This window comes from Amborella trichopoda, chromosome 6, assembly GCF_054954075.1.
Source record: "Amborella trichopoda isolate Santa Cruz 75 chromosome 6, AtrichopodaSantaCruz75HAP2 v2.0, whole genome shotgun sequence".
NCBI lineage: Eukaryota > Viridiplantae > Streptophyta > Magnoliopsida > Amborellales > Amborellaceae > Amborella > Amborella trichopoda.
In genome coordinates this window covers 41634184-41648850 of record NC_142341.1, presented here as the reverse complement: position 1 = coordinate 41648850, position 14667 = coordinate 41634184, and the positions used below count along the sequence as shown (strand labels likewise).

Below are 14667 nucleotides of genomic sequence, written 5' to 3'. Positions count from 1 at the left end.
AAGAACTTGAAGTTGTTAGTCCCTTCTTTAGAGTAAATGCATGCTTTAGAGTGTAAAGCTTGTCAGTTAAGTAAGTCATTTTGTCCTAGAGTTGACGAACGGAGACTTGTTTTGTTAACTGTGGTTCATTCTGATACATGGGTCCAGCTATAGTACAAAGTCTGTCTGGTCATAGGTATTTTGTAAGATGATTATTCACGAATATAAAATGGTTACATCTTTCACAAGGAGATCTAAACTCAATTCAATAAGAACGTGTACATTTTGCATTTTGATAATGCTAAATAACATTTTTCTAAAGAATTTCAAAATTATTTTGCTGAAAATGGAATTTTGCACCAAACTTCTTGTGCACATACTCCTCAAAGTAATGGGATTGCTGAATGAAAAAATCAACACTTGAAGTAGAATGTTCTCTACTTATTAATATGCATGTTCCAAAGGTTCATCGGGGAGATGGCTTATTTACCGCATGATATTTAATTAATTGTAAGCCCTCGTCGGTCTTAAATGGAAAAACACCACACTTGGTTCCCTTTCCTGATGCTCCACTGTTTGTCGTTCCTCCTCATATTTTGGGGTGTGTTTGCTTTGCTCGGATGTTAGGTACCCATAATAATAAGCTAGATCCCCGGTGTCAAGTGTGCCTTTCTTGCAGTGTTCAAAAAAGCGGACCGCCCAGCGCCTAGGCGGCCGCCTAGGCGGTCCAAAAGGCCTGGGTGATCACCCAAGCCTAGGCGGCCAAACTGGGCAGCAATCCCTAGGCAAACGTCTAGGCAGGCGACCAGGGCCTGCGCCCCACCTAGTGGCAGAAAGTCTTTTTTTTTTTGGTTGTATTGATTTTTTTTTAAATATAAAGGGTTTGAAGAATGGGTTTTAGGTTCATTTCAAACCTAACCCCACAAGAACCCATTTTAGAGAGGAAAAAACCTCAAAAAAACTAAATTTTGTGACTTTCATTAGATTGAAGTGTTTTTCAAAGTTACGGAAGACAGATCCAAACATCCCCACGTAGATTTAATTTAGTTTTGGAGTTTTATAATTCTATTAAAGAGTGATCTTTATTATTTTAGCACAAGAAAACATCTCAGGGGTGGGAGTTTAGAGTTCGAGCAATCAAAATACGTGCAAAAATTTATTTTTTATATTGCTTGTTTTATTTTGAGATGTCTTCTTCAGGATCTAGTCGAAGTGGAGATCCGGGTTGAAAATATGGATATAACCCGAATCCAAATGACAAGAAATGCATTAAATGCAATTTTTGTGAAAAAGATACGAAAGGCGGCATAAACCGATTTAAGAAACATCTTGGCGGTATTAAGGGGGATGTTGCCCCTAGTAAAAATGTTCTGGAAGCTATCAGAGAGGAGATTAAGCAATATATGAGTTATGTACAACAAAAACAGGAACAAAATCTTTGTCATTTGAATAGGTCTATTTCTGCTACTTCTAGAAGAAGTGATCCGGGTTGGAAGTATGGTTGTAACCCAAAACCAAAAGATAAAAATTGTATAAAGTGTAATTTTTGTGAAAAAGATATTAATGGGGGTAGTAACCGATTCAAGAAACATCTTGCCGGTATTAAAGGGAATGTTGCTTCTTGTAAAAAAGTTCCTAACACTATCCGGGATGAGATTAGACAACTTCTAAATTTAAAAGAACCAGAAAATGATGAAAATGAGCTTGTTCTGTGGAAATATCTTCTCCAGGTTCTTCTAGAAGTGATGATCCGGGTTGGAAGTATGGTTATAACGCGAATCTGAATGACGAAAATCGTATTAAATGTAACTATTGTGGACAGGATACTAATGGGGGCATTTACCAGTTAAAAAACACATTGTCAGTATTAAGGGGCATGTTGCTCGGCGTAAAATTGTTCATGAGACTACCAGGAAGGAAATTATACAATATTTGAGTTTAGGGAAGCACAAAAGGATAGAAAAGTGTAGAGTAGTCAAGACTCCTAAGGCCTCATCGGCACATACTAGTAAGAGGGAGGTAGAAGAAGAGGAGGAGGAAGAGGCAGATTCAGAAGAAATAGAGGAGGACGAGCGTTATATTGAAGAGGGAGATGACTCTGATGATAATGGCCTCGATTCTGATGCATATGATGAAGCTTACCCTATTCTTTCTGACGATGATGATTGAAGAGTGAAGACTCTTGGTGTTGACTGGTGACTATTGTGTCCTAGACTGTATATTTTCTTAATTTCTTTATATTTTCTTTTTCTTATTTTTAGTTTCAAGTTCTACTTTCTGGTTTCTAGTTCTACTATCTAACATTTGTGTATAACGTCTACAGTGTATCAGATTATCAGTGTATGCTTGTATGGTTTTACTGTTTTAGCATTGTATGAAAATATGGATTATGGTCTTATGGATTATCAAAATTTTCTTTTCGACTTCTATCTCTATTTTTTAACTGGGATTATGGTCTTATGGATTATTAAAATTCTTATGGATTATGGACTTATGGATTATCAAAATTCTTATGGATTAATCATTATCAGTCATCACTCATTAGTTTTTTCATCAGTTTTTGTTTTAATCAACTGGGCCGCCCAAGTTCTGGGCGGCCGCCTAGATGCCACCTAGCGCTTTTTGAAACATTGCTTTCTTGGATATTCACGCTTACAGAAAATCTATTGTTGTTATCATCCTAGTTTATGAAAGAAATTTTTTGTGCTGATGTTATCTGTTTTGAAACTACTCCATACTTCTTAGAAGAAAGTTGTATGCTTGATATAAATATTATTCTACTTCTTATTAAATCTCAAAGTCCTGGCCGTCTATAATTCCTCTTCTTATTCGTGTTCATACTTCTTCACCTCAGTTACCTGACTCCACTTAATCTAGTACACCTACACATCATGACGTTTCTCAAGTGCAGCCCATAAAGATTCACACCAGAAGAAAAATATGAGGCGAGCATCCCCCACCAACTCAGCCAGCCACTCAATCATCATCTTCGTCTATTGACCCCCTTCCCTCTTGTGATGATGATGTACCTATTGCCATCCATAAAGGCATCAGGTCTTGTACTCAACATTCAACTGCACATCTTGTTACCTTTACAAATTTCTCTCCATCACATATCAAAAGCCTTTCATCTATTTCTATTCCTAGGACCTACCAGGATGCACTTTCTCATATTGGGTCGAAGAGAGCAATGGAAGAGGAGATGGATGCCCTTCATTCAAATGATACATGGGAACTCACCAAGTTACCAGCTAGAAAAAGGACTGTTGGGTGCTAATGGGTTTAGGCAGTCAAATATCAACTTGATGGCACTATAGAAAGATTAAAGGCCCGATTAGTAGCCAAGGGATGACCATTGTGGCAATTTGATGTCAAAAATACCTTCCCGATGGTGATTTATAAGAAGAGGTGCATAGGGAGCAACCACCTAGGTTTGTTGCTCAGGGGGAGTCAGATAAAGTGTGTGAGTTGAGGAAAGCCATTTATGGCGTGAAATGGTCTCCACCGGCACGGTTGGAAAAGTTCAATGACATTTTTATAGCATAGAATTTTAAGGTAATTGAAGGGAGCCCCAGGTCGAGGTTTATTTTACAAGAAAAATAATTATGTGTCTATTGAAGGTTACTCAAATGCTGATGGGCTGGTTCACCATCTGACAGACGGTCTACCACAGGTTATTGTACATCTATTGGGGGAAAACTTGGTAAGATGGAGAACTAAGAAACAAATTATTGTCGCGAGAACTAGTGTAGAGGCCGAATATAGAGCAATGGCACACACTACATGTGAATTGGTGTGGCTGAAAACATTGATGCTGGAGATGGGCTTTATTGTTGCAGAACCTATGAAGATGTATTGCGAAAACAGAACCCTACCAAACATATTGAGGTAAACTGTCATTTTATCCGAGAGAAAGTTGCTAGTAAGTAGGTGTCTACTTCATATGTGAAATCTAAGGATCAGCTGGCAGACACTTTCACCAAAGGCCTTAGTCGTAATACGTTCCAAACAATTTGTTCCAAGTTGGGAATGGGCGGCATTTTTGCTCCAGCTTGAGGGGGAGTGTTAAAACCCTTTGTTATCTATGTTTTGGACCTAAGTGTCCTAATTATATTTGTATAGATAGTTTTATCCATATCATAGTTTTAAATAAAATATAAGCTGAGAGGTGTGTGAGGGTAAGGTGAACCTCACATTACTTTCTCCTCTCTTCTCTTTCTTTTCCTCTTTTCCTATTATCTTTCTAGTTTTGACACTTTTTACTGTTCATGGTACTATTTACCAAGGTTTCAAAAAACGCTAGGCCGCCCCTAGGCAATCTGCCTAGCGCCCAGCACCCAGGCGGGAGCCCAAAACCTTAAGCGCCCTATTGTACAAGTTATGTAGATATGTAGTATATACAAGTATATTTGTGTCAATTTTAGAATTTATTACATTTGAAAATATTGTAACATACTTTTTTTATGTACAAAAATATGACATATCGCATGTTGAGAATAAATTTGTTCAGAATTTCAAAATTCAAACCATACAAAATTTAAAAGTCTAATAGGATATGTATTAGCAATAGTCTCCAGCTCTCCATATTTAATAATTAAGTGAAAACATTTAGGAAGGTTCTTCAAACCATAAAAAATACTTTTGATTCTCAAAAACAGGTATAGCTAAGAGATTGAGGGTTTATGGAATTTTTCTTTAAACTTTGGGGATTGAAAATAACCCCCATAACCTATTTAAACTTCAAAATTACCCCATTTTCCCTTTTGGGTATTTAAAAAAAAACAAGGCCACCTCCCTGGGCACCCTCCTGGCTCGCCTGGGCCCTTGCCTGGCCCGCCTGGGGGCCCGCCCAGGTACATCCACCTGTGTAGAGCCGCCTGGGTCTGAGAGTGCGGTATTTTGGTCAGGCCGCTAGGCGCCGAGCGGACCATTTTTTAAAACACTGCTATTTACAACATTGTTCACAGTATTACTCCCAATTATTGTTGACACTCTCTATTTTCTTTGACAAGCCACATAGCTAGTGTTGAGTTTATTGCAACTCTTAGTAGCCAATAAAAGCTCGACATGGATCAAGAAAAGATCAAGCACTTCTCTAAAACCGGGACGCTTTCGAAACGATCCAATTGCTAGATTCAAAGAAAAGAACCACACCATTTCATCCCTCCAAAATTGGTATATGCAAAAGCTCAAACGTTTTTTATAGTGCATGGTAAGAACTATCTCATTTGATTCAATACCCACTTGAGGTCTTAAATTCAGCATGGTAGCATGGGCTTGCTTTACATGTTTGAAAATGACAAAAGTTGTGGATGCCAACAAGAAGTTAGCGATAGTCAGGTCACTTATTGTCAAGCCCAAAGCCATGAATTTCCAAACAGAATTTAGAGCTCTTCCTTCATATGATCATGGACAGCACAAGCTCCCATCAGAGAGTCCCATCTAAAAACACCTTGATCACGCCAATTTTTAAAAGAAAACCATGCAGTCTTCAACGAATCAAATCCGACATAGAGTGCAATAAAAGAATATCCATAGAATCATCTAAACCTACGCCCCACTTAACACCTATCAAAAGAACCTGAACGCCCAAGACTGAGTTTCTTAAGTTCAAGAAAAAGCACGTGTTGACAATAATGGGGAAAGCAAAACTACTTGTTGTCAGCATGGCAAATCATAAGAGGAAAGATTTTTATCACTTCCAAAAATACCTTCTTGATTTTTATCACTTCCAAACATACCTTCTTTAAGAAGTCCACTCAAAACAACCTCACAAAAATCTTCACCTCTGTATTTCATTGACTCAAACATCAAGTTTGCAACAAGTAGCTTGTCGACTTTGCAACAAGGTAGTATGAGTGCATTGGCAACTCAAAGATAATTATTGAATACACATCTCAGAGCTTCCGTACGCGCTTGATTAACGACTCTCCATACCTGCGCTGCACCACTCTTATTGCAAATACACTAGCAAGAGGAGAATGGGAAAATCGAAAACCATATATCTTTGTCTCCATGACATTGTAAGCCATTATTAAAGAAACCAAACAAATTTGACCACGGATTTTGAAGTAGACTAAGATAAGCCCTGTGTTCAATGCAGAGTTTCTTTCATCTAAACATGGTAAGTTGCAGTCAAAGCTCCCCACTCCAAACACAGAAGTAGCTCAGACTGCGGGATCTTGATTTTTAAGTTTTGAGATCGCAACCGTATTATTAGGGATCGTTGTTCCCATAGGGATCTCGATCCCTTGACGACTAGGACAACCAAACTGATGATTTTATTTATTTATAACCAATTAGCAAGACGACTATAGTTTTAGTATAGTTGCATTGCTTGCTGGCTATAAAGAGATTCTTACTTTATATATAGTGTAGATCCCAAAGGTCAGGATCAAGATCATCAAAAAGTTGAGATATCGAGCCTAACATTTGGGGGTCTTCACCCTAACATATGCATTGTATGGATGACACTCCCAAATGTAGGGCTCCTATAGCATTTTGATCCCCCGCACTTGATCTCGATTCTGCTCCCAGTCCCATTTCCAAACCCAACAACTAAACCTGCCTTCCAACAATGAAGAAAATATTGTCAATTTCTTGGTGCACATTGTCTTAATTGATGTAAACAGCAAGTAGGAGTGGGAATCGGATCAGGTCAACCCATGGAGCCGACAGTTTGACCTGACTGGTCCCAGGTCTAGACCTAGATTTTGGACCCGATGGAAAGGGTCTGGATCCATTTGTACCTTGCTCCACTTGGGTTGGGTCCAGGTTCGGGTCCAGATTAGATCTTGTTGGGTAAAGACAAGTCCAGGTCGGGGTCAATCCCCCGAACCAACATATATTAGTATAAATACATAATAATAATATTAAGTATCATCATCATAATCCAAACCTTAATCGAATTATTTTGGGTCGATTACATGATCATGTTCCCCCATTCTTCTCTATCAAGGGCCATATCCTCAGTAAGACCAAAAGTCACAATATCTTTTCTCACTACTTTTATCCATGTCTTTGTGGGTCTTCTCCTTGCCCTTTCCCTTTTAGAGCCTTCACTTGAACCAAATTGCACCTCATAACTGGTGTTGTATTAGGTCTACGTTGTACATGACCAACCCGTCTAAGTCTACTTTCCCTCATCTTATTACCTATTGAAGCCACACCTACGTTCTCTCATATGTATTCATTCAAAATTCTATCATTTCCTATCTTGCCACTCATCTATCTCAACATCCTCATCTCCGCTACACTCACCCTATAGATGTGTTGCTTCTTGACTGCCTAACATTCCATCTCATAAAGCATGGATGGTCTTACAGCCATCCAATAGAACTACCCCTTCAGTCTCAACGATATGCGCGATCACATAAAACTCCAGATGCACATCTCCATCTCGCCCACCCAACTCTAATTTTATGTGTGACGTCTTCCTTAATCTCTCCATTCTCCTGAATTGTCGACCCTAGGTATCAAAAACAATCTCTTTTAGGAATTTCTTGACCATCAGTCTTAACTACTTCCTCTCTCCTACTCTGATTATTATTAACTTGCATTCCATTTATTCTATCTTAGTCCGGCTAATTTTAAAACCTTTAGATTCTAAAGCATCCTTCCAACGTTCCAACTTTGCAATCACGCTGCCTCTAGTCTCCCCAATCAAAACTATGTCATGCGTAAACAACATACACCACAATACCTCATCTTGTAAATGCCTAGTTGACTCATTCATAACAAAAAAAAATTATATATCATATATTTTATATTTCATATAATATGGAATACATCATATATTTTATATTTTTTGTTTTTGGTCGAGTCCAATTGACTTGGACCCTAACATCCTTAACTACCACCATCCTTAACTGCCATCATTAACATAATTTTCCTCTTCAAAATTTAGTCTCTCCTCCCCAAACTCCAACAAGTAGTCAAAAATTGAACTTTTCATAAAATCTATAGCCTCGTAAGGGTTCTCGTCATAGATTGGTGGACAGTCCCAACCTATGACTTGCCGATTTTGGGAACTGCTTCAATGGAATATATTCCTCCATGGTCAGCCTTGGAGAGGATTGCATAAAATTCAAGGAAGTCAACTTGAATACCCGGTTCACACTCTCTTCGCTTGGATCTTCCCGTATCACAATCCCGCTCATGTCTATCCCCACTATCCATGCCCTATGCCAATCTAAGGGCCACGTACTACCTTTAAAATATAAACTAAAAAAGTTAACTTCCTAAAATCTCTCTCACCCCCCTCCAAAAAAATAATAAGAATAATAATCTACTACTCACATACTAGCACTCCATTTATTCCTCACGCACTTCCCCCCAATCCTTTTTCTTCGTTATTTTTTAGAATCTTGTACCCCATACTAATGCCATGAGGATACCCAAACGTAACTCCCACGATGGTCGACTCCCATCAAATACGACTACCGCAAAAAAAAAAAGGAAACTAATAAAAGCCTCATCCTAACAAATAAGAAGTTGACCATCTTTATCTTTTGAGAATAGAAGTTGACCACCTTTCCCCATGACAATAAATCAAAACCCAATTTAACCCCTAAACTACAATTCCCAAAAGTTAACCCTAACAAATCAATAAATAAGTCCAAACCTCTAAAATAAATTTCAGTGTAATTCTTGAATGCTTCATATGCGATTTGCATCATTGTGACAAGCTATGATGTAGGATATCAAACCTCCTAAACAAAATGGCACTTGGGATCTTATACCTATTGTTAGGGAAGAGGCTCCAGTTCAAATAAAGTGGATTCATTATGTCAAAACCCTGTCAAAGGGGTTTGTTAACCATAAAAAGAAGGGTATGTCAATAGGTACAAAGCAAAGCTACTAGGAAGTCAAGGTATACGCCAAAGACATTCATACCTATCGTGTTGGGATTCAACCGTATTTCTTTCCTTTTCTTTGGGTTTTTTAATTTAGAAGATAGAGAGGATATAAAGCTAGGTAGGAGAGATATGGAGATAGAGATTACGGCTGATCATTTAGGATGATAAGGAAGATAAGGTTTAGTAGTTTAGAAGGGACCAAATAATGATTTCCTTTGAGTTGCCATTAGATTAGTTCAGTTCTATTTTCAGGTAGAAATATAGCTATAGAAGATACCATGTAACTCATTTGAGTAACGAATTAAGGTTTTTATTATTTGGGATAACAGGAGATATGTTTTATCATTATTTTTTTGTGCAAAAGATGTGTGATCCTAGCATTTGGTATCAGAGCCAACAAATGGGACACAAATGGTCGAAACATGATATCAAAACCTAGAAGCGGAGATTAAGCAAATGACAAAAAACTATAAAACAAACTACAAACGAAAGCACCAAGTTCTTACAAAGATTTTGTAGACTCAAAACAACTTTCAACCACCATCGAAACATCTAAGGCAACGACAGTACAAGAAACACCAACCAAGGACTAATAAAGAAAGTGCCATCTAGACAAGGATGGTGCTAGTAGATCTTCTCCATTTTGATGGTGAAGATCCTGCCTGTTGGATTTGTCAAGCCCAACATTTTTCTAATATTAAAATATTCGAGAGGACAAAAGGTTCTAATGGCATATTCATCTCAAAATTAAAGCCATACAATGGTATCAGTGGCTAAAAAGGGCCATGGGACCATTTGGGACGTCCGAATTTGAAGATTTTGTTAGGGCCTTAGAGAAGTTGAGACAAACCATGTCGGTTCGCAAGTATTATACAAAATTTGAGAGGCTACCTAATTGGACCTTTCGGTTGTAAGACGAGTTTCTCATCAATTGTTTATTATGAGGGATGAAGGACGAGGTCTGGTATGATGTTCAGATGCTAAAACCTCGAACAGTGATTACAGCTATGAGTCTTTTGCAATAGCGAGGCGATAAGTTGGAATCCCAATGGGTACACCAGTAAAGGCATAATAGATTTGCCACCATACAACTTACAATGTCTAGCTTGGCCCCAACGCTGAAGTCCACAACTCCACCCATTAGGCATCTTACGCCAATGGAGATAAAAGAACGACGTGACAAGGGGTTATGTTACAACTGCAACGATGAGTAGAACACAAGTCAGTATTGCAAATCCCAAAAGTTATTTGTTACGGAGGGGAATTGGTTGGATGAAGGAGAAAATTCAGGGGAGACAGTTGCAGAGGGAAGGGACTAGCATGGCCTCAACGATGCAACTTGGTCGCATCTCTATAAGCTACAAAAATAATCTCTATAAGACCATGAGAACAAGGTCCACTTCAAGGGGAGGGAACATTAGGATCTCACCTTATTACTTTCATTTTCCTTAGGTTTTTCAATTTAGAAGAAAGAGAGGATACAAAGTTCAGTAAAAGAGATATAGAGATAGAGATTACAATTGATCATTTGGGAAGATAGGGAAGATACGGTTTAGCAGTTTAAAAGGTACAAATAAAGATTTCCTTTGGGTTGTCATTAGAATAGCACGGTTTCTATTTTTAGGCAGGAATAGACTTGTAAAAAATACCTTGTAACTCTTTTGAGAAGAGAATGAGGGCTTTTATTATATGGAGTAACCCATAGGAGGCCTTTTGTCCCACTCAAACTGGGCTCTTCTCTCTTTTCTTCTCTTTTTTATCACTATTTTTCTATGCAAAATCTCTGTGATCCTCGCATTTAGTATCAGAGCAAGCAACTGGGAAACAAATGGCCAAAACATGATATCAAAACCTTGAAGTAGACATTAAGCAGATAAAAGAAAACAATGAAAAGAACTTGGAACTGCAACACTTAGTTCTTGAGGAGATTTTGCCAACAGCTTTCAATCGCCATCCAATGACCCCAAAGGGAAACATCTAAGGCAATGACAGTACAAGAAACACCAACAAATGGGACTAATAGAAGCGACATCCAAACAAGGACGGTGTGAGTAGATTTTCCCCATTTTGACAACGAAGATCCTATATGCTGGATTTGTCGCGCTGAACAATTTTTTTAATATAACAATATTCAGGAGAAACAAAAGGTTATAGTGGCATCCTTTCATCTCGAATGGAAGCCATACAATGGTATCAGTGCCTAAAAAGGGCCACATGACCATTGTCATGGGAGCAATTTACAAAGGTGTCGAGTCCACAATTTGGACCTCCAAATTTGAAGAGTTGGCTGGGGCCTAAGCCAAGTTGAGACAAACCATGTCAGTTGGTGAATATTAAACAAAATTTAAGAGGCTATCTAATCAGACCTCAGGGTGGAAAGAGGAGTTTCTCATCAATTGTTTCATTTGCAGGCTGAAGGATGAGGTCTGAAATGATTTCAGATGCTAAAACCTCGAAGGGTGGTTACAGCTATGGGTCTTGCGCGATTGTAAGGCAATAAGTTGGAATTCCAACAGGTATACCTGCAAGATTAGAATAGAGTCACCACCGGACAACTTACAAATTCTAGCTTGCCCCGGTGCCTAAGTCCACAACCCCACCCATAAGGCATTTTACTCCAGTGGGGATGCAAGAACGACATGGGAAGGGGCTATTGTACAACTGCAATGAGAAGTACAATGCAGGAAATTGCTGCAAATCACAACAGTTATTTTTCTTGTGAAGGAAGGGACTAGCATGGCCTCAAGGATGCAAGTGGTTAGCATCTCTATTTAGCTACAATAATAATCGCCGCATGACCCTGGGGACAAGGTCGATTTCGTAGGGGAGGGAATCTTAAGATCATCACTAGATTAGTTGCGTTTCTACTTTTAGGCAGACATAGAGTTGTAAAAGATACATTGTAGCTCATTTGAGAAGAGAATGAAGGTTTTTATTAGTTGGGATAACCCTTAGGAGGTCTTCTGCCTCCCTCAAAGTGGGCTCTTCTCTAATTTTGTTTTGTTTTTTATTACAATTTTTCCATGTGAAAGCTCTGTGATCCTATACAAATGGGAGCCACTTCCTCAAACTAAACAATGCGAAATATCATATCAGGAGGTTGAAATCAAATATGTTGCTCCGTTTGTGAATCAAAATCATTCCCCCCTTTCTAGTTTTCATAAGATTATCCCTATTTCAGTCATCTACGCAAGTTTTTGCACAAGTCAAGACATATAAATCAAGGAGAACTATTATCTCCATTTATAGACAAATATTTTGCAATAACGACACAAATCATTTGAATAAGCGAATCAACAGCTAACCAACAAGAGAAAAAGACGATGTATCCAACCATAAACAACCAATCCAAATAACCAGTTCCAGTACAGATAAAATCCCCAGAGAATAATCCAAAACACTAACAGAGCAATGTACTAAAAAAAATAAAAATAAAATAAAAACAAGATTACTGGAAACAATGTCAAAAAAAAAAAAAAACACTGGGGCGGAATTCATTGATAGAAAAAGTACACACAGCTTTGGATCAAAAAGCCGTCTTTAGGACGCATGCAGTTACGATGATATTTGAAGCCGAAGAGACCCATACCTCAAAGTTGAAGAAGAGAAAGCAAAGAGAGGCATAACAAACTCCTGCCTCTTCTTCATGTACTTGGAAATGCACAGCACCATTGAAGAAGCAGAGTTTGGCTTTTGGGCAGGCGGGAGCATGGGTAGCTGAGGGCCCCCGCCATGGAGAAGAGTTTCGGGCGCCATAGCTCACCAAATGGTCCTTTTCCTCTCAAAAGACTTCATGGCTGGAGAGAGACAGAGAATATGCGAGTGTGGGCGATAATATTCCAAGTGTTAAGAGAAATGTCTGGTCCAGATCGATCCACAGAGGGATGAGAGAGAGAGAGACAGGGATCTTTTAGGCAGTGGAGAAAAGAACAAATGGAAATGCACTCCAGAGCAAAAATGGAGCAATCAAAAGAATTGGAATTATAGAATAGGCGGCAACCGATTTAGTATCGAGTCTGGAGCCTCGAGTTTTTCTCTGACGATTCCAAGGCCACACGGTCGAGATGACTTTTTGAAAAACGATTAGGACGTGGTAGGCTGAAAATCACGTTAGGCATAAACAGCAGGGTGTGGTTTCCATGAGGTTGCAATCTTAAACCATCCAATTAAGGCGCACCTCTAAATTTTATTATAAATGTAATTTTGATGTAAAAAACTGGGTTTGAGAATCTATTTTAATCTCTAATTATAAAATTTTAAACTCTAAAAATGGTATGTAGATCTATAAATGACGATCCAGGTAATGTATACATTATTTTGCGGACTCTAAATTGTTTTTTCTTTTGATGATGATACATCTCGATGTTTTTTTTTTACCGAAGTTATAATATTTTATTACTTAATTAGGCATCGATTACATCATTCAATAAAGAAATAGAATCCATAGAAACCCCCCTCTTAGCAAGCGTATCAACCTCAAAGTTGCTCTCCCTATATACATGCTGAAAGAAAATAGAAAAAGAAGCTGCCAAACCTATCACTTTACCCCAAAGTGATATGAGAGACCAAAGAACTCGTTGCTCATGTTTACACCACCTAATAACATTCAAGGAATCGCCTTCAACCAATATAAAGTTCCCCATATTTATATTTTTAATGAAATGTAGAACAAAGAGTATCCGCAATGTTGCGATCATCAATTAGAGAGTTTTCTTGCATCCAAACAACCTTTTATGATGGATTTTTGAGGTCCACCTTTAATTCTACATTTTAATGTTGCAACCTTATTTAAACTTTTTCCTAAACAGCAAACCTTTGTGTAATTACTTGTTATTTTAATTTCAAATAAGAGATGTGTCTTCTCACCACCAACTTTAGGCTTATAAGCCATTAATCAAGTTACTAGCAATATCATTGCTAAGAGTCTTAAGTTGGTACTAAATTACATCATTAGCCCTAAACAATTGTCTTTCCACAAAAACAAAGTATTTTTAAGCAAAATTTAATTGCACATTAACTTAAAAACATTTTTTGTTTGAAATTTGACGTCCATAAAGCTGTTGACGAGTATTTGAGAAAACATACCAGTGGGGTGCATCGTCCACCCATTGCTCTTGAGTCGGATCATTGGGTCATTAATCTGGATCGATCTAAATCGACAATTTGAAAAAAAAGAAAAATTAAAAATAAAGAGAATTGAGAGAAGGCCCATTTGGATGCCTAGAGAGGGCTCTCTGACAGATACCTCTCTTGGTATTAGCCTAGCTCTCCTGCAAAGATGCCTCTCTCAATTTTGCCCCAAAAACAAAGGGAGCACTATTCTTCCAAGACCATAGAACTTAGTTTGATACTAAAATGTGGATTCGAGGGCCACGTACAATGCACGGCTAATGTTACAAACAAGGGAATCAATAGAGGAAATTATATATATTTAGGAATCAATGGGGTCGACCTCCTCACATGCTAGGGCCTTGTACGCCGCATACCTGAGATTAGAAATAAGGGAATCAACGGTGGAAATTAGTTCAGCCAACATCTTAAAGTTTATTTTTCTCACACATCTATACCCCTCTCTCTTCCCTACCTTTCTCTCTTCCCTCTTCTTCTCTACTTCCTGTTTACAGTTGAATCCAAGCCTAATCTAATTTCAGCAAAAATTTGCTCTAAGATTAGTAACCTAAGACTGAGTGTGACCCTGTCGAATTCTGATATAAAGACGACTCAATCTCAAAGGAAGATTAAACCTTCTATAGATCACCGGCAGCATAGATTATGAATCGCATCGAAATCAAGGAAACAAGTAAAAATAATAAAAATATAAAATAAAATA

The 14667-nt window shown here is 38.1% G+C and overlaps 1 protein-coding gene across 8 annotated transcripts in view; it reads right to left on the bottom strand.

Annotated features, from left to right (window-relative positions):
- The window catches only part of LOC18429931 (uncharacterized), a 51387-nt gene extending 38425 nt beyond the window's left edge, over positions 1-12962 (bottom strand). For 4 of the 8 annotated variants that reach the window (XR_016058541.1, XR_016058540.1, XR_016058539.1 and 1 more), the window contains exon 1: positions 12427-12927. Coding sequence is in view for 1 of the 8 variants with exons in the window: in XM_006840099.4 (XP_006840162.1) it covers positions 12427-12593 (167 nt within the window). In the remaining 7 variants the exon portion in view is untranslated. Of the gene's footprint in view, positions 1-12426 lie in introns of all 8 variants that reach the window. The other 4 variants (XR_016058537.1, XM_006840099.4, XR_016058542.1 and 1 more) reach the window with 2 other exon arrangements.
- Positions 12963-14667: the final 1705 nt, after the last annotated feature.